Source organism: Diabrotica undecimpunctata, chromosome 8, assembly GCF_040954645.1.
Source record: "Diabrotica undecimpunctata isolate CICGRU chromosome 8, icDiaUnde3, whole genome shotgun sequence".
NCBI lineage: Eukaryota > Metazoa > Arthropoda > Insecta > Coleoptera > Chrysomelidae > Diabrotica > Diabrotica undecimpunctata.
Window position 1 is genome coordinate 41,500,552 of NC_092810.1, and position 20,008 is coordinate 41,520,559.

Consider the following 20,008-nt stretch of genomic DNA (forward strand, 5'->3'; position numbering starts at 1 on the left):
ACTAAAAATTTTATATGTGAAAACCAATAAAAAACCTAAATAAAAAGTAAGAAAAATTAGCTAGAATAATAAACAAAAGAAGAATAAAAGGGAAGCATAGATGAGGAACATACAATTGAAATACATGAAGAAGCTGAAGCATCATTTATATTGATTTAAATTCAATGTAACAATTGACAATAAAAAAATCAACAAGAAGGTTAAATAAAAAGCAAGGAAGATGAGCTAGAGTATCAAACAAAATGAGAATAAAAAAAAGCATAGATGAAGAAGATTACATTGAAATGCCTGAAGGAGCTGTAGCATCATTTCAGAAAAACTAACAATTTCAGATGGGAAATCTAACAACAAGCATGAATAACAAGCAAAAAAAATGAGCTAGAATATTAAACAAAAGAAGAATAAAAGAGAAGCATAGATGAAGAAGATCCAATTAAAATGCCCGAAGGAGCTGAAGCATCATTTATATTGAATTAACGTCAATGTAACAATTTAAAATTAAAAAAACCAACCATAAAATTGAATAAAAAGCATAAAAGTTTATTAAAATTATATATTACACAATAGCAACATAAAAGCATTAGAATATTACACAAAAGAGGAATAAAAAGGAAACTTAGATGAAGAAGATTACAATGAAATGCTTGAAGGATTTGTAGCATCATTTCAGAAAAACTAAAAATTTTAGATGTGAAAACCAACAACAAACCTAAATAAAATGTAAGAATAATTAGCTAGAATAATAACAAGAGAAAAATAAAAGAGAAGCATAGATGAGGAAGATTTGATTGAACTACTTGAAGAAGCTAAAGCATCATTTATATTAATTTAAAGTCAATTTTACAACAAACTTAAATAAAAAGTAAGAAAAATCAGCTAGAATATTAAAGAAGAAGAGAATAAAGGGAAACATAGATGAATGAAAGAATTAGAGATGAATAGAGATTTATTTAAAATGCCTGGAGGAGCTAAGGTATCATTTATATTGATTTAACGTCAATGTAACAATTACTAAATTATAAAATTAATAAAAAATAAACTAACAACAAAATTAAATAAATGAGTTAGGATATTCACATAAGACGAATAAAAGAGAATCATATATAAATAACTATATAAGAAGCATATAAGCAATGTAATATCTTTATTGAAGAGGAAAAACTAACAACAAACTTGAATTAAAAGCAAGAAAGATGGGTTAGAATACTAAACAAAAGAATAATGAAAAATGGAACAACTTTTATAGACCAGAAAGACATACGAGAGTTTAAGAGATTACACCAATTTAAATTTTAAGAGTACAATTTTATTTTGTTGGAACGGGAAAATATAAAAAAAACCATTAATGAAATGAAAAAAAAAACAGTAAAATCAATATTGAAAAATAATATATAGACTAAAAGTCGAATTTGAACAAAAAATTAAGAAAATTTAGATGTACGAGTAAGTCAAAGCCGAATTTAAAAAAACATTTAAGAAATATACTAGATTAAACAATGCTAGTAAAAAAGATATTTATTTATTATGTATCTAATAATATGTATTTTCTGTTAATTATTAATAAATTGATTAATTATATTTAAGAAACACTTTTGCTATAATTATCTTTTAAAATATTATATTTGAAAATGAAAACCAAAAAATGTTTTTATTATAGTCTATATTTAGTCATTTTCTCCAAATTATTTCAATATTTATAAAGACATCAAATATTTTAAAAATATTGATAACATATCAAATAGTTTTGTTGAAGAAAGTTAAAAAAATAATTTTGTACTTTAAATTTTTGCTAAGGGAAAATAAAAGAAAAAAAAAGTAACAATAAAAACCTATATTATCTATGACCAGATATAACATTCATACAATCTCTTTGACATAGGTATTGATTATATAAGTCCGTAATACTCAGAAGTACAGTTTCCTAATATTAGAATACGTACCCCAAAAACCAAGAATATCGAGAAACATATTCAGTTATAAAAAAATCTATCTAAATCAGTCTTTTGACCATGTATACTCCAATATTCGTCAACATTAACTTTAAAACTACAAATATTCACAATATTCACAAATATCTTGACTATGAGCCAAGTATCACACAGGGAAATAAATATTTACAAGATTTTCCGTTCACAGCACTTGTTCAGTTGCCACGTTGAGCAACTTCGATAATACAATCCACACATAGGAACGACTGCGAGAAGTTTAAACATCGGTACCGCATCCTTCTTGGTAGCCTTCGTCGGGTGAGTTCCTATTGCTGGTGAGCACTCTTTTCAAAGCTGTAACTGGAGGTAATACTGGTACAGCACCTTTTTGCCACACTCTTAAAGTCTTTGCGTTTACTGGTAGATTCACTTGAGACGCAGGTATCGATATGTTTTCAGTTTTGGTTTCTGCTATTGGAAGACCGTAATCCGAAGGGTAGGCCGCTAGACGGTTAGTACCTTGAGCTAAACGGAATGTCAGTTCTTCGATAGAACCCCCGGTGCTGGTTCCATCGTGCATTATGGGTGTCTTGTCGTTATACTGGAAGCTGGTGTTGGAGGGACCGTGTTCACTGTCCCACAATCCAGAAGGATATAATGAGTCTGGATTTCGACTGTATTCTCCGCTGAGAGGTCGGTCAAAATTCTCTACAGCCGTTGGTACCATTTCTCCACCTTTAGTATCATTTATTAAGTCAGGATTGTTACCGGATGTTGACGATGGAGACACGAAACAAGAACCAGTAACAACACTACCATTTCCACTATAATGCACAGTAGAATACGGAATATCATTCAATCGAGGTGGTTTTTGGACAGGATTACAAAAATTTAACTCCCCTGGTGGTTTACGTTCAGAAAAAGAAGAAGTTTCTTCTGGAGTATTGACTGGAGAAACAGCTTTTCCATTTGGAATATGACCATTGTTAACTACCGTAACTACCTCTATCTGGCCGGGGGTTTTGCTCTCAGTGAAAGGCAGTCTTCTGAGTCTGAGCAGTAAAATAGATATGACGATCAATATAAAAAGGATTAGGAACACTAACGCAGCACTAAGGCCTGCAATTTGGCCGTTACCAAGAGAAGTTATTCCTAAAGGACGAAGAGACACTCTTAAAGTGAAGTTAGCCTCGGAACTACCAGCACGATTTTCAGCAACACAATAAAACTCACTAGGATCGCCTTCTTGAATGTTGGTTATGACTAAATTGCTTCTTTTTTCTTGCTTGCCTTCTTCGTAGATATGTATCATTTGATGTGGTGTGAAAATAGAATTATTGATTAGCTGTTTACCGTTCCAGTACCATTTGACGTGAGCTGAAGGTACTGCATTCGCACGGCAAGTAATCGTAGCGTTTTCACCGGATACTGCTTCGATGTATCTACTCACCGGAAGTATTTCTGGTTTGCAAGCAAAATCATCAATATGAAGTTCACCGAATGTCTTATGTATAACTCTTTCAGGTCCACCACTGCACACTGGATTCTCAGGATAAGGAATGTTATTTCTGACTAACCACTCTTTGACGGATCGTAAGCGACAGTCGCAATGCCAGGGGTTGTCATGGAGCTCAACCCCATGAAGTCTGGTAAGGGTTTCGACCGTACGTAGGCGAAGTTCGGAAAGTCGATTGCCGTTCAATTTAAGGGATTCCAGCATTTCAATTCCCTCGAAAGCTTTGGGGGCTACATTTTGGATTTCACAGTTGGACAAATCTAATTTAACTAATCCATGAACAGCTTGGAAAGCTTGCGATTCGATTTTTTGGATAGGATTATTAGATATAATTAAATCTCTCAGAAACGGAATATCTTTGAAAGTTCCTGTCGGTATGCCAGTAAGAAGATTATGTGACAGATCAAGTTCAATTAGATTTGTTAATCCCCTGAAGGCTAAATTGTCAATTTGGCCGATACGACAGCTTCTTAAAAACACTCTTTGAAGATTAATTAATCCAGTCCTGTTGAACGTTTCGCGATGGAGGATTTGCAGATTATTTCCGGACAAATCGAGCACTTGTGTTTCGGGGTCTATACTGTCAGGAATCGTAATAAGTCCTCTTTCCATGCACTCTACAGTTTGTTTACCACCTTTCCACTTACACGTGCACGCAACGGGGCACAGACCCCCCATAGCACTCACCTCCGGCACTAACACAGTCATCAAAAGAAAGCAGAGCCACGGCACTATGATCTGCTGCGGCGGCATACTGGCATCGAACGGAGACGCGCGCTTCTATCAGAGCCAACTACGATACGTACTCGCGATATGTTGGACGTAGACTGAGGGTTTCTTCTCTTCGCTTCGGCCTCGTTGGTCTCTCTTCTTACGGGTGTTGCGCAGTGGGGAACGCTAAGAGCCGCATGAACGTACTGATTTTTACTTCGACCCTCTTTTATTATTGCATTCTTAGTGTAAATGAATTATTTTCGGTGCAGGGCGTTTGTTTGGGCGGTTGCAGTTTTTTCTATCGGGGTTTAAGAAGGGGATGTCTGGGGATTTGCTTCTTTTATTACGCCGCTTTTGTTTTCAACAGAAGGAAATAATTAAGTTGAATATAATCCTTCTTTTTCACGGCGTTTTTAAGAAATGAATTATGATTAATTCTACCTCTGTTTTTCTGCGAGGAAACAAATTAATTCGTCGTCTCTTGAGAATATTTTTTATTGCTAATATTACGGTAAAATACTATAGCGGTATAAAACAAAGCGCTGTTTTAATTGTATTTTAAAACACTTTCAGCAATATATTTTTAATTAATTTTAATAGTGATATGATCTTATGACAGTAATACTAACGATATGGTGTTTTTATTGTCATATATGAATAGGTATATAAATTAAAAAGGAGGAATAAAAAAAATAATGGCGTGACACACATTATCATCATGTCACCCGACGATGATTGTTGTCGGAAGATGGTGATAAAAATAATAAAAATAGTAAAAATATGAAATGTAATATAAAAGAGTGTTCATCCTACGTGGGTATAAATAATTATTGTTCATCAATGTATCATCAAAGTTGTACAAAAATGTCTCCAAAAATCAAGTTTTTGGATGAAATAAAAATAACCCGTTTTCAAAATGTAACAAAACAACAAACAAAAATAAAGTGTATTAATTTTTCCAGGATCTGTATAATAATTTTATTAAAAAAAATACCTATTATGTTTATAAAGATAGAAAAATAATTTACTTTAAATAATCTAAATAACAGTTACACATAATTTTTTATTTAGGTACATTAATATTAATTTGAATTACAAAATTTTTTAAAACTTAATATTACTATTGACAATCATCAATTTCATCTGATTAGGGAAGCAAATGGATATCATTCTTATCCATTGCTGGTAGAGATTCATACCATTGATGGAAAATGTTTGGGATTAAGTGTTAAGTGGGTAAGTCTGTCTACAGCTTTGACAGATCGTCTGGTTTATAAAACTGTGATTTCACATGTCCTACCAGTTATGGACTAACATTGAGTCGAAAATAATTGAATAGGTAATCGTATTTATATTGAATTATGTTTGGAAGTGATTTCTCATACTTTGTGTGTGGTTGGGATATTGACTGCGAAACCTATGGTTTCGTTCGGCTGTTCTCATACTTTAAACATCTTATTTTCATCAAATTAACTTTGTTCCCATCTTCATTTATTTTTCCGATTTTAACAGACAACTTTTTAAGGTTGATTTAAAGGCATGATAATTGAGTTCAGTTTTGTTATATTATCTGTTACGAGCAATGTCCGAAATTGGACAATCCTAGCATTGTACAAAAAATCTTGTCCACTTCTAGCATTGTACCTCTTTACTGTACAATCTCCAAAATATATATAATCGGCGGACTTTGTATAAAAGAATTGCTGTACAATGTTCGAATTTCAATAAGTAGCCATGCGTCAAAATTTTAGATAATATATCAGATATCGATTCATATCGATTTTTACGGTTATTCCCCATTTGTTATTAACGACAAACAAACATCAATTGAGGTTATAAATCCATAATTAACCAGCGTTTTTGACTTTTGGATTCGTAGAATTAAATTATTTTAAATTATCATACATATCTCTTGAAAATCTAAGATGCTTTACAAACATCTTCCCTATATTATAGTGATGTATCTATTTCTTGAAGCTTTGAAATGTTTCACTAACAATATCTCTATTGTAGAACAATTTCTTCTTTGACTAGACTTTTCAATTTTTGATTTGGTGTGTCGCTTATCAATAATAATCGATTCGAACCGATGAGCGTTTCGACAATTATTTTGATTATTTCGGACATTGTACAGTTTGGGGGTACAATGCTAGAAGTGGACAATAATTTATGTACAATGTTAGGATTGTCCAATTTCGGGCTTTGCTCGTAACATATCGATACCTTAATTCGCAAACCAATGCAACTCCATTTGAACAAATTTTTCAGGAGAGACATAAAACATAATATTTTTATAAGCTACTCACGACAAAAATTACAATCCAGTTGCTAGATAATAATCATTAACTATTATTTTGCTAATACATAATCGTTTATACAATGATCCTTACAACACTAGGGTATTTTAAGCAGTTATCCAATTTTCTTTTACAGGAAAAATACGTACTGTTGGAGTTAGCTGGTATGCACCAGAGATTAATTCGAATAAAAATCCATGACTGATTATAAAATAGGTTTAATTTAACACCAAACAAACGGAATTATACCTATAATAATTATGATTTAAAACGCATTTCTAGTCTTCATGAGGATGGTCGTCGTAATACTTATAGTAATCTCTTGGCATCAAGTTCTTTAGTTGCTGTAAATCCAAGTATTTCTTTCTTGTAATTTTTCTGCGTTCAGAGTACAAATTAACTAAATCTTGAAATGTCATTGTATTTATTCTGGAATTTTTCCATTCGTTGAGTAATTTATAGTCCTCAAAAAATCTAAGCTTATAAAATATTTCTCCAGAGGGTGTATACATAAGAGCTCGAATTTCGGTAACCTGAAAAATAAAAATAAAAAACACCGATCGAATATAGTCAAAAATAATAATTATGATTTACTAAATTATACCTTGGAAGAAGACAATTCAGAACTATTATCAAGACTCATCAACAGTATATACAAGACTGGTACAATTCCAAAAGATTGGTTAACGTCTTACGTTTTTATGTATTTACAAAAAATGCGAAGAAGATATGGGTAGGGGAACAATTTGGCTTTCGAAACGATATGGGAACTCGAGAAGCTTTGTTCAGTTTCATTGTTCTTATGCAAAAGTGTCGGGATCAACAAAAAGATGTCTACTTGTGCTTTATAGATTAGGAAAAGGCTTTTGACAAAGTCAAACACGATCAGCTAATAGAATGCTTGCAAAAAAAGAACCTGGATCCAAACTACATTAATACAATACGTGAACTCTACTGGAACCAAAACGCCTCTGTCAGAACTGAAATGGGTGATACTGAAACCATAAACATCCAAAGAAGAGTTAGACAAGGTTGTATACTATCAAAATTATTATTCAACTTGTACTCAGACGACATCTTTGCACATGCTCTAGATGAAGGACAAGAAGGGATAAGAGTCAATGGAAAAATCGTGAACAATATCAGGTACAGTACTGATTGTTGGCAGTGAAGAAGAACTACAAATTCTGTTAACCAAAGTAGTGCGAGAAGAAGAACTATACGGCCTTAAGATGAATGTAAAAAAACCAAAACAATGGTAATTTCAAAAAAACACACACCAGTTATAAACATACTAGTCAACAACAATCTAGTTGAACAAGTGAAAAAGTTTAAGTATCTAGGCTGTTGGATACATGAAACCTTAGACCAAGCACAAGAGGTTAAATGTAGAATAGAACAGGCAAGAAACACCTTCTTAAAGATGCGACAGTTACTCACTACCCGTAATCTTGATTTGTCCCTACGATATCGCATGATAAAGTGTTATGTATATAGTGTACTATTACACGGCGTGGAAGCTTAGACGTTAACAGACATCTCGTTACGACGTTTAGAGAGCTTTGAGATGTGGGTATTTCATCGTATGCTGAAAATTCCATGGACCGACCGCGGTCGGTCGGTCCATGGAATGGACCGGAATGGAATGGAAATGAAGAAGTTTTAAGGCGTATGAATAGAGAACGTAAACTCACAGAAATTGTCAAGAAGCGTAGAACGTCTTAATCTTGGACATATATTTAGACACGACAGGTATAACTTCCTTCAGCTTATTATAGAAGGGAAAATAGAAGGCAGACGCGGCCCGGGTAGACGACAAATGACCTGGCTGCGCAACATCAAAGATTGGACAAGATTAGACTTTCAAAGTTTAATAAGGAAAGCCCAAAATAGGGAAGATCGCCAACCTTCGCTAAGAAGACGGCACCTAAAGAAGAAGAAATTATACCTTAGGATCTCCCTTCAGATTTCCTGGTCTTATGGAGTTGTAAAAATTTAGCTGCTTAAAATTCTTAAAGTAGGAATAGTTTAAGTATTCAACTGTGTAAGGTTTTGATTTCTTCGCTTTTCCGCAAAGGGTGATTTTTTTAAGTTTTTTCTTTATCATTGCGTGCATACTGTCGACTTCCATTTGTGTGTGGGCCACTTCCAAATATTTTTGTTCAATAGTCAAATTGTATAGCAAAGCTAAGTTAACGAGAGCGTTGCTTAAAGTGATGTTTGGGTTCTGATAACAACACCCATTAGTATACTCTAAGACAGTTGTCTTCTCCCATTTTTAGAATTACTTTGTCCATAAAAAAGTTTACTAAAATCGTAGCAAATTCATCAGAATTCAATTCTCCTTCAGCCTCATTCGACAGGAAGCAATATACATCACTATGCTTCATGTCATAAATGCATCAGTTGTGAACGCAGATTTTGGTCTTATAATAATTGGATGGAATAAGCTGGAGCGTGGCCCCAAAAGTACAGCTTTAAGATCGGCAGTAAAGACAAATTCTTTCTTTTCTTTATCAGATTTCTTCTTCATTCTTGCTTAATTTTTTTAACTTATGTGCTCTTCATAAATTTCTTTTCCAATATGACCCAACGTGTATCCATTACAAATTTCGCATAAGTCTTTCTTTGATTTAAATAGAGATATTTTGCGTGTTTGAAAGTGTTTGTAACAATAGCAATAATTGATAACGTCTTTTTGTTGACTCACAGACAATGATCTGTGTACATTTTGTAAAGCTGTTGCTTGGATGAAATGTACGATTGTATATATGTTGTCATTTTTATACAACAATGGGATGGCATTTTGGGCAAACCATCTGAAAGTCCTGCAAAGTTTTAATTTCTTCATCAAATGGATTTCTTGTAACATTTGTTTTAAATTGTTCACTGCTATTCTTTCCTGTAGTTTGAACCTTCCAAACCCAAATACATGATATACCGATGAAAAAAGTGTTTAGGAATAAAGTTTTACAGACTCGGATCACGTCTTCGTCTTTTTTTAGATGGTAAATAAAAATAAAAGTATTAACTCTCTTAGATTTTTCTGAATCTTTCCTATCTCTTTGTCTATTTGTATGAATAACTTTCTCTGAATTATCGATGAAAAGTCGTTTTTCGTTCTAAGTAAAAGTCCAGAACTAATCAAATAATGTTTTTCGATTATTTTCAGACATAATTTTTTTTAAATAAATATAAGGTTGAATGCTCGAATAAATGAACTTTGATCAGATAAAAGGCATATATCGAGCACAGTTTAATTAAATCTTGCCCAAGTACTTTCGATCCCTAGATCATCTTCAGGGGCATCTGAAATAAGCCAAGAAACGTTTTTTTTTATAACCAAAGAAATTGAATAACTTCGATAAAAACTCGAAGTTTTATGGTTGAAAAAAGGTTTTTTATATGATTAACGTTTATAGACTTACTTCGTCAATTGTGGCCTATCCGGCAAGAACAAGATGTCATAAACATAAAATTGTACATTACACTACACTACAAATAGACAAACAAACACTTTAAAATAATTTAAGGGAGGCTACATTGCTTGAAGAAGTCGGAGACAGAATGGCTCCTGATCTAACGGAAATGTTGGGGTGACATATGACAAATGACAACTTGGATGAGCAGTCACAATCATAGATATGTGATCTGCACCTTTTACAATTCTATGAAACTAAGTATTGACCAAAAGTCCAACTGACACTACTATAGGAGATCACTGATGAAATATAAAATTATATAGAATATTTTTAAGTAAATTGAATAATCCAGATCTCACACTCAAACATGTCTGTAATAATTAAGGTGTTAGTTTGAGAGCAACTGAAATAGACGAAAAGTAAGAATGCAAGAAGCGGACTAAACAATATGTTAAACAGTGGGTGGTTGACTACAATAAAATGGTCTACCAAGCACTATCTGTAATATAGAAAGGAAGAGATCTGACTATGTAATTAAAATACTAATAATTGAAAATCAAAATGGAAAGCAAAATATATAAATGGGGTGTAATCCAAGTAGTTCAGTTGAACCCACAGTCAATGGTATAACTATAAAATTACTATGGATGTGCTCAGTATCATTACTATGGATGTGCTCATTTTATTGTAGTCAACCACCCACTGTTTAACATATTGTTTAGTCCGCTTCTTGCATTCTTACTTTTCGTCTATTTCAGTTGCTCTCAAACTAACACCTTAATTATTACAGACATGTTTGAGTGTGAGATCTGGATTATTCAATTTACTTAAAAATATTCTATATAATTTTATATTTCATCAGTGATCTCCTATAGTAGTGTCAGTTGGACTTTTGGTCAATACTTAGTTTCATAGAATTGTAAAAGGTGCAGATCACATATCTATGATTGTGACTGCTCATCCAAGTTGTCATTTGTCATATGTCACCCCAACATTTCCGTTAGATCAGGAGCCATTCTGTCTCCGACTTCTTCAAGCAATGTAGCCTCCCTTAAATTATTTTAAAGTGTTTGTTTGTCTATTTGTAGTGTAGTGTAATGTACAATTTTATGTTTATGACATCTTGTTCTTGCCGGATAGGCCACAATTGACGAAGTAAGTCTATAAACGTTAATCATATAAAAAACCTTTTTTCAACCATAAAACTTCGAGTTTTTATCGAAGTTATTCAATTTCTTTGGTTATAAAAAAAACGTTTCTTGGCTTATTTCAGATGCCCCTGAAGATGATCTAGGGATCGAAAGTACTTGGGCAAGATTTAATTAAACTGTGCTCGATATATGCCTTTTATCTGATCAAAGTTCATTTATTCGAGCATTCAACCTTATATTTATTTATTGACTATGGCAGTCTTGGTTGATACTTATAGAAGACTATCCTGCAAGAGAATGATCATATTCTTGAACATTTGGTTCGTTAGACAGTGCATTTCACATCAAGTCACTCCTACTTTTGCTAAGGTCAAAACATCAAAAAATGTACCCGATAAAGAAAAACAGATTTTGGAGAAAAAGATCCTGAAAAGAGAACTTAAGAAGCACTATACCAAACTTCACCATATTAACGTCAATCTTAAAATTACTTATGATCAAATTTTGCAACAACATCCTTGGTTTCTAGTCAACGACTCCTTTAACAACATAGAAGATGAGGTCTCTCGCTTACAATCCACCAAGAAGAGAAATCTTACCAACAAATTAAACCGTTTGATTTTGCAAAAACAACAGAGAAGCACCTCAACACTTTTGCATAAGTTTTCAGATCATCAATTTCATCCTAGAGTCTTAAATCTAAGTAACACTAACTTTTCAGAGGATGAACTGTATTTTTTAGGATTAGGCCTTAAGTTTTCTTGTCAGAATTTTAGGTTAAGTGACTCAGTGCTGGGAGGATTTGCGGTAGAGCTGGACACTCTAATAGAAGGTATGACTAACAATGCTGATACTAAACAATATTTGAGAAACTCTTGCATTAGCTTACTTCAACAACAACAATGTAAGTACAAACGCAATTTTCATAGAAATCACCATAATTTTAAAAAACAAAAGGATTTGCTAAAATCAATTAAACAAAAAATTGATAGAGATTCTCTTGTACTCAGCAAGGCTGATAAGGGTAATTGTGTTGTAATCTTAGAACAAACTCAATACATAGAGAAAGTAGAATCTTTTCTTTCAGATAACAGTTTTGTAGTTTTGGAAAAAAATCCACTTAACACCTTTATTAATAAAACAAAAGCAATGGTCAAATTGTTTAATGATACTATTACTAAATATAACAACAGAAAGTTAATTGTATCTAATCCTATAACACCTAGGTTATATGGACTTCCTAAAATCCATAAACACAATTGTCCCATAAGGCCGGTAGTAAGTTTTTGTAATACTCCAGTTTCTATTTTATCAGAGTTTATTTACAACACAATTCAGTCTATCACTAATTTTAAACCTAAGTTCTCCATCAAAAATTCTTTAGATCTAATAGAACGGTTAAACAACATTAGGATAGAAGAGGGTTTTTATTTGGTTTCTTTTGATGTTTCCAATCTGTTTACTTCTGTACCAAGAGATGAAACATTACCTTTAGTACACAATCTTCTAGACAATTGCAACATATCAGCAAAAGACAAAGATGCTATCTTAACTATACTTAAATTCTGTCTGGATCAGGACTTCTTTCAATTCAATCAAAAAATATACAAACAACCAACAGGTTTAGCAATGGGATCTCCACTATCACCTTTTCTGGCTGACATTTTCTTAGACAGCTTAGAACAGAAGTTTGTTAACAACAACAACAAAATAGTTTTTTGGTCAAGGTATGTTGATGATTGTATAGCTCTCATACAGGGAACCCAAGATGATGCTTTACAGATTCTGGATGATCTTAATAACCTCCATCCCAACATCTCTTTTACTCTGGAACCAGAATCTGATAAAAAGTTGAACTTCTTGGATATGACTATTTCCCGTAATAAAGATTCTTTAGAGTACAATATTTACAGAAAACCTACCCAAACAGATCATGTTATACATGATACATCTAATCATCCAACCCAACATAAAATGGCTGCTTTCAACAGTTACATTCATAGGTTACTCAAATTTCCACTTTCTAATGATAATTTTAATTCAGAACTTAACACTCTTAAACAAATTGCTTTCAATAATGGTTATGATCCTAACATTATCTATAAGCTTCTAAATAGAGCTAAACTAAAAATTGCAGAAAAGCTTGCATATTCATCACAATGTTTTCTTCAACCTACTGCTTCAAATAACACCAGATATTTCTCCTTCACCTACATTAGCAGCATTTCCAATAAAATATCTAAACTTTTTACTTCTACAATCGATAACATCAAAATTTCCTTCAAGTCACACAACACCTTAGGTTCCTTCTTAATCAACACCAAAGATAGGATGAACACACTTGACAAAAGTGGTATTTACAAATTAAAATGTGATGATTGTGATGCCTCTTATGTAGGTAGAACCATTAGAAAGTTATCCACTAGAGTTTCAGAACATTTGAAAAGACCAAACTCTTCAAGTTTTGGTCAACACTTATTATCCAGTAAACACAATTTTAACATCAACACTGGTTCATCTATCTTACATGACATTAGTAGAAAGAAAAACTATATGGAGTTGGATTTATTGGAAGATTTGGAAATTACAAGGGAAACGAATGAAAACTCTCACTGTCTTAATACTCAAATTAATTTAAATTGTACTAAATTTAAACCTATTTTTAAAAACTTTATTACAGCTTCACCTCGTAGGGGACCCAGCTCGACTGTTTAGACTTCCTGCACTGAGCACATCCATAGTAATTTTATAGTTATACCATTGACTGTGGGTTCAACTGAACTACTTGGATTACACCCCATTTATATATTTTGCTTTCCATTTTGATTTTCAATTATTAGTATTTTAATTACATAGTCAGATCTCTTCCTTTCTATATTACAGATAGTGCTTGGTAGACCATTTTATTGTAGTCAACCACCCACTGTTTAACATATTGTTTAGTCCGCTTCTTGCATTCTTACTTTTCGTCTATTTCAGTTGCTCTCAAACTAACACCTTAATTATTACAGACATGTTTGAGTGTGAGATCTGGATTATTCAATTTACTTAAAAATATTCTATATAATTTTATATTTCATCAGTGATCTCCTATAGTAGTGTCAGTTGGACTTTTGGTCAATACTTAGTTTCATAGAATTGTAAAAGGTGCAGATCACATATCTATGATTGTGACTGCTCATCCAAGTTGTCATTTGTCATATGTCACCCCAACATTTCCGTTAGATCAGGAGCCATTCTGTCTCCGACTTCTTCAAGCAATGTAGCCTCCCTTAAATTATTTTAAAGTGTTTGTTTGTCTATTTGTAGTGTAGTGTAATGTACAATTTTATGTTTATGACATCTTGTTCTTGCCGGATAGGCCACAATTGACGAAGTAAGTCTATAAACGTTAATCATATAAAAAACCTTTTTTCAACCATAAAACTTCGAGTTTTTATCGAAGTTATTCAATTTCTTTGGTTATAAAAAAAAACGTTTCTTGGCTTATTTCAGATGCCCCTGAAGATGATCTAGGGATCGAAAGTACTTGGGCAAGATTTAATTAAACTGTGCTCGATATATGCCTTTTATCTGATCAAAGTTCATAATTTTTTTTGGTTTCTATATATCTTTTCCCCAATTTTCATAAATGTTTGTTTTCCGCAGTATTCTTTACCCGTTTCCCTATTCTTTTATTCCTTTAACTAACATAATTAGTTTTTCTTTACTTGTCGTCTGTTCTTTCTTTTAATAACAGGTTGATCACATTCAGAATCAGATTTACTGTAATCAACTAGTTTTTTTATTAATTCAGGATAGGCAGTTGCGTTTTTAGTTATAGGTGCAGGAGCCCTTAGCTCTTTTTCTTGCATATCAATGACTAAATCACTATTCAATATTAATAAGGTATCATTTTGGTTAATGTTACATGTACTTTTTTCAATAGGATTAACCGTATTTTGGTTGTTCGCGTCAAATAATTTACATTATTGAGTGAGTAAACCTTTTCAAGTATAACATTATCAATTGTCTGCATATTACTATGGACACAACTTTGACTATCAAATATCATACTGTCGTTAAAGTATTTAGCGTTAAACATCTTTTCTATACGTGGCTGTTCTTTGTCAATACAATCTATGTCGCTATTGTCAAAAAAATAGGGGAAGCAGATTGAAAAGCTAAGGTATTATGCTTGGTCGTGCTATTCAAATTATAGGAGTCTTGCGATAATAAAGACTCTGTGGTAGTGTTAGTTAAATCTCGCTCCTGTTCATTTTAGTACTCATTGTTACTCATAGTTACTTGGGTAAACAACGTTATTTGAACTAGGACAAACACTAAGATCGGAATTATTCTCAATAATTTATGAACACTTCCTTTCGGTAGACTGGCAACTGGTAAGTTTTATACGCTTTCTTTTATGTTGAAAATTGCTATTACAATCGGATAAACAATATGAATCTGGTACAAAATCAATTTCATTACCAGAGTCATCGTGAAAATGAGAATCCTGAAAAGTTGGCATGTTCATTATTGTTTTCATTCTTATTTGTTGATTTATTTTCTTTAATTATAGACACATCAAACCCGTTAACAGCACGCATAGTCGGTTCATTTTGCAATATATTGATATATTATCAAAGTTTCTTAAAAGTGCATCTTCAATCGGTAATATAACTGCAGTATCCATGATTTGTTTACCTTTTATGTCATTAGTGTTTTCTTGAATGTTTGTAAGATTTTTAATTAATACAGAAACAGGATAGCTGTCTTTATCTGTACCATTTGTAATACATATTTCCAGAAAAAGATTTATCAATATTCAAAGAACTCCAATAACTGGAAGGCTGAATTAAATCTACACCATTTTAACTGCCTGCGAACTCATCCAGAAGATCTAAAACAAGAATACAAAAATATTATTCAATAATCTTTAAAAACTACAATAAAATAAGCTAAAAAATTACTAATGAGGCTACTGTTCCAAAATCTGTATACTATTTTGTTTTACATCTATAGTAAATAATTCAAATACTTACTTGATTTTGAGAAGGTATTTGACAGAGTGCAGCATAACCGGCTCAAATAAATTTAGTTGAATAAAAACATAGACAGTAGAGACATTGGAATCAAACAGCGAAAGTAAAAATTGAAAATGAACTGACTGATGATATCCAGATTTGCTGTGGGGAGCAAATAGGATCGAGTCTTAAAGAAAAAGTAGGTATCTCTTTCTTTCTAAAGATGATGGTTCTGAATCTATGAAATATTTTTTGCTTTCCAACGCCGCGGTAGGAGTTGGTTTTTATGGCCGTCGTAATATACAGAGATTCTAACTTTTGTGTATAACTTAGCAGCCTTATTGGTTCCACTTGCTTTGCCTTTGTGCACAACGTCACGAACCCATAGTTTATCATCGGTCTAATAACTCTCGTGTGTGATATTTGCCCAAGGACATAGTAGCTTTTTGTGGTTTTCAGTATGTGCGTATTCCGTGTATGCCTACGATCAAAAAATACCTGTAGGTAATTTGTTTCTTTGACAAATAGAATATCTTTTTTCCAGCACTGGTGGTTTTAGATCTGTAATGCTGCCTTTCTTGCGAAGTTTACGATTTATATTTTTTGAACATTGACTATCAACCTTTTGGTTTATATCTTTACATCAGCTATCATCCACATTTATGACTACTTGTATTATCACAGATAACACCTGAGCGAATTTGCAACTAATGACGATTGCAATATCATCAGCATCTTCTAGACAGTATAAGTCTTTTGTAGACAGATTCTTGCGAACATCATCTACCAAGTTTACTCAAAGTATATTTGATAGAACTCCTTTCTTGTGGACGGCTTCAACCTGCTCTTATCTACATGCATATTAACGCAGGTGTTCCTCATTTACTCATTGCTTTAACCAAAGAGATGGTGGTAACGTTATTAAATAATGTCCCTTCAATACCTAAAAAGCGGTCATTGCTATATCTTTGTCTTCTATTGACTTCGATATAAGCCTATTTAGACTGAGGCTGAGTTCGTAGATTAACCCGGTTGGTACGCATATTGACGATTGCTTAGAGAATTATCGTTTAGCACTTTTTCTCTTAGACTTGTCTCTTGTCTTTACACCATTTTTAATAAAAAAAAGACGATATACTTCTGTATCTGTAGAGTATGAAGAACGAGTTAAGTTCCACAGCACTTAGGCCACAATTGACCCATTGTGCATCCTCCCAGGAGCTGTCGCCCTTAGCTCATTTTCCGTCCTGCCATTTCTAGGAAGATGGACAAGTTATGTGGACAGGTGTAGGCCAGAACTCGCCGAACGCGTACTCTCGTATTAACGATAACTCCGAGCATTCACATAGAACATGCTCTACAGTTTCGGCTTCTCGTTCACATTTACTACATAGAGGTGTGTCTACTAGCCCCAGTCTGTGGAGGTGTTTGCTTAGTTGACAATGACCAGTTAAAAAACCAACTGTCAATCGTAGGTTTCTCCTTATCATTCCTAACTACTTCTTTAATGCTGTCTTTTCAAGGTTACTTAGTGTTATCTTGGCAAGTCTATGTCCTTGCCCTTCTTCCCATCTTTTTAGAGTTTGCGTATGAGAGTGACATTTTTGATAATATCCGCGATTGTTGTAGTTGACTAACCAAAAAGATACCCAGGTCCTAAGAATCTAAGGCCTGTCGCCTTTCTAGCCAATTGGCCAGCAATGTGATTGCCTTTATTCCTATCGTGTCATTTAACCCACCTCAGGATGATCGTATTACCATCCGAAGCTTGAGTTAGTGACTCGAGACACTCCATTACTAACCCTGATGTGACACATGGTCTATTTAAGGTTAGTACCGCTTGTCTGCTATCTGTGCAGATTATTATAAATTTCCCTGGTATACCTTTTTGGGTTATATCTTTTGGGGCTATGAAGATACTAGGCAGTTCTGTCTGAACTACGCTGTCATTTTTGCCCATCTCCCCATCTTCAGTAATCTGGACTATATCCTACATCCTGAGCCTTCTTACATTTTTGAACCATCGGTGTATATGCAATAGACGTTGCCACGTTTGTCTCCCTATACTGTATTGTTTCGATTTTGTGGAGTTTGTCAAAGACAAACTTTGTTTCAATTGAGCCGCAGCCTGCCTTTGACGGGGGTAGCGTATTTAGCTCTCGCCGCAAGAAACGAGTTCTCAATTATCCCATTCCTATATGTGTAGAGGCGTGATGCCAATGATCAACTCCATTGCAGCAGTTGGTGTTGTTTTCATGGCAGCTGTTATAATTATTCAAGCCGTCCGCTGAATGTGGTTTGGTTTGTTAATTGCTGTTGCCTGTAGCACTTTTGGTACCCAAGCAATAGCTCCGTAAATTGGCATTGGCCTGATGACAGCAGTGTAGACCCAGGCGATTACCCTGGGCAAAAGGCCTTAGGTGCGTCCGACTGTTGGTAGACATTGCTCATAGGTAATATATGCTCTTTTAGCTATACCATGTAAGTGTGAATTCCATGTTAACTTCCTCTCAAGATACTCCACCTCGTCAGAAAAATTTAGACTGCAGTTTAGAATCCTTGGGGGTATTAAGTCCGTGATTCTTCTTTTCCTGATAAAGAGGACCATCTCTGTCTTCTTGGGATTTATAGATATTAAGTGTTCCTTGCACCATGTTTCTATTATTCAGAGAGCAACTTGTAATCTTTCACATAGTGTTCTTAAACTTACCGCTTTGCAGGACAGCAATATCGTCTGCATAGGCTATGGTGTAAAACCCGTTGCTGCTGAGTTGGCCAACCAGGGTGTCTAGAACTATCATCCAGAGTAGTGGTGATAGCACCCCTCCGTCTGGATAACCCCTGGTAACTATGCCTCTCACAGAAACATCTTCTACATTTATGCTTATTGCTCTATTAGAGAGCATACTGAATATACATTCGCTTACGGCCAGGGGAACATTCCTGACATTGAGCTGTTGGGTGATGGTTGGGTATGTGGTTTTATCAAACGCTCCCTCAATGTCTATGAATATACCTAGGGTGGATTCTTTGTTGTCCAGCGATCTTTCAATTCTTCCCACTACGTGCAGAATCGGTTGATCTTCCCGAAGTATATGCAGCATGCTGATTTGGGTGAAGTGGATTATGGACCAGAACTTCATTTCTTATGTACCGTTCGCGTCATAAAAAACTGGTACAACTCTTATTGCCGAAAATCATGTTTTTCAAGTTGTGTAAGTTGATCTTGTCACATGTGTCATTCTAATTTCTAGGGCACTGTTGCCAGTTTAACGAAAATATTATATGAAATCAGCTAAAAGCAGGGCTGTGTGACAGACCGCCAGTTTTGAGTATTCTAAAAAGTAAAACATCGAGCATTCTCGATCAGTCAGTCACATTAAATTTGTTTAAACATGCATCCTAAAAAATTCTCATATTAATTTTGTAATTTTTCATTATCTCAATTAAGTACTCATACCTTGATTTGTGTTTTATTATAATTTATGAAAATATTTCAATTCAAATATTGTGATAGATAAAATCAATCTAGACATAACTTTAAATTATTATAATAAAACATTACAGTGAGGTATTGGATTGTAACTGTCACTTTATAATCTACGTAGGATAAAGTATAATGTTAGTTTTTGTTAATGTTATCGTTCATATAATAAATAATAAATTAATCTTGGTAGTTGGCCTGTGACTAAACTTATTGATACAAAATACAGTTCGTGTTCGGTAGGTAATTGAAGTAAAAAATTAGGTACAGTAGATGCATTCCAATGTTCCTTGTGCCAATAATCTAGGTTTAAAGATCCTTCAAATATTTTGGATATTAGTTGAACCCTATCTCTGGTTATTAAATTTATTAAATACGGTTTTTTGTTGTTAATGATAGAAATAATACCTATCTAATAATAATTTTTTTTTAATTAGATTTAGTGCAATTCCGTTATCTGTGATGGCAACAGCGAATTAATTCACGAACC

General features: G+C 33.5%; 2 protein-coding genes across 2 annotated transcripts; one reads left to right on the top strand and one right to left on the bottom strand.

Moving 5' to 3' along the window:
* Nucleotides 1–1,816: 1,816 nt before the first annotated feature.
* On the bottom strand, nt 1,817–4,290 carry kek1 (leucine-rich repeat, immunoglobulin-like domain-containing kekkon 1 protein). The gene has a single exon (XM_072540147.1). It carries the CDS (start codon nt 4,195–4,197, stop codon nt 2,206–2,208), a length of 1,992 nt encoding a protein of 663 aa, XP_072396248.1. The 5' UTR covers nt 4,198–4,290; the 3' UTR covers nt 1,817–2,205.
* Nucleotides 4,291–10,562: 6,272 nt separating this feature from the next.
* LOC140448382 (uncharacterized) lies at nt 10,563–14,557 on the top strand. The gene is made up of 2 exons (XM_072541470.1): nt 10,563–11,032; nt 11,151–14,557. The coding sequence occupies exon 2, from the start codon at nt 11,281–11,283 to the stop codon at nt 13,741–13,743; it is 2,463 nt and encodes an 820-aa protein (XP_072397571.1). The 5' UTR covers nt 10,563–11,032; nt 11,151–11,280; the 3' UTR covers nt 13,744–14,557.
* The last annotated feature ends 5,451 nt before the right edge of the window (nt 14,558–20,008 follow it).

Bases quoted from the DNA above. Each gene is read 5' to 3' on its own strand.
- kek1 (XM_072540147.1), bottom strand. From the start codon at position 4,197: ATGCCGCCGCAGCAGATCATAGTGCCGTGGCTCTGCTTTCTTTTGATG.
- LOC140448382 (XM_072541470.1), top strand. From the start codon at position 11,281: ATGGCAGTCTTGGTTGATACTTATAGAAGACTATCCTGCAAGAGAATG.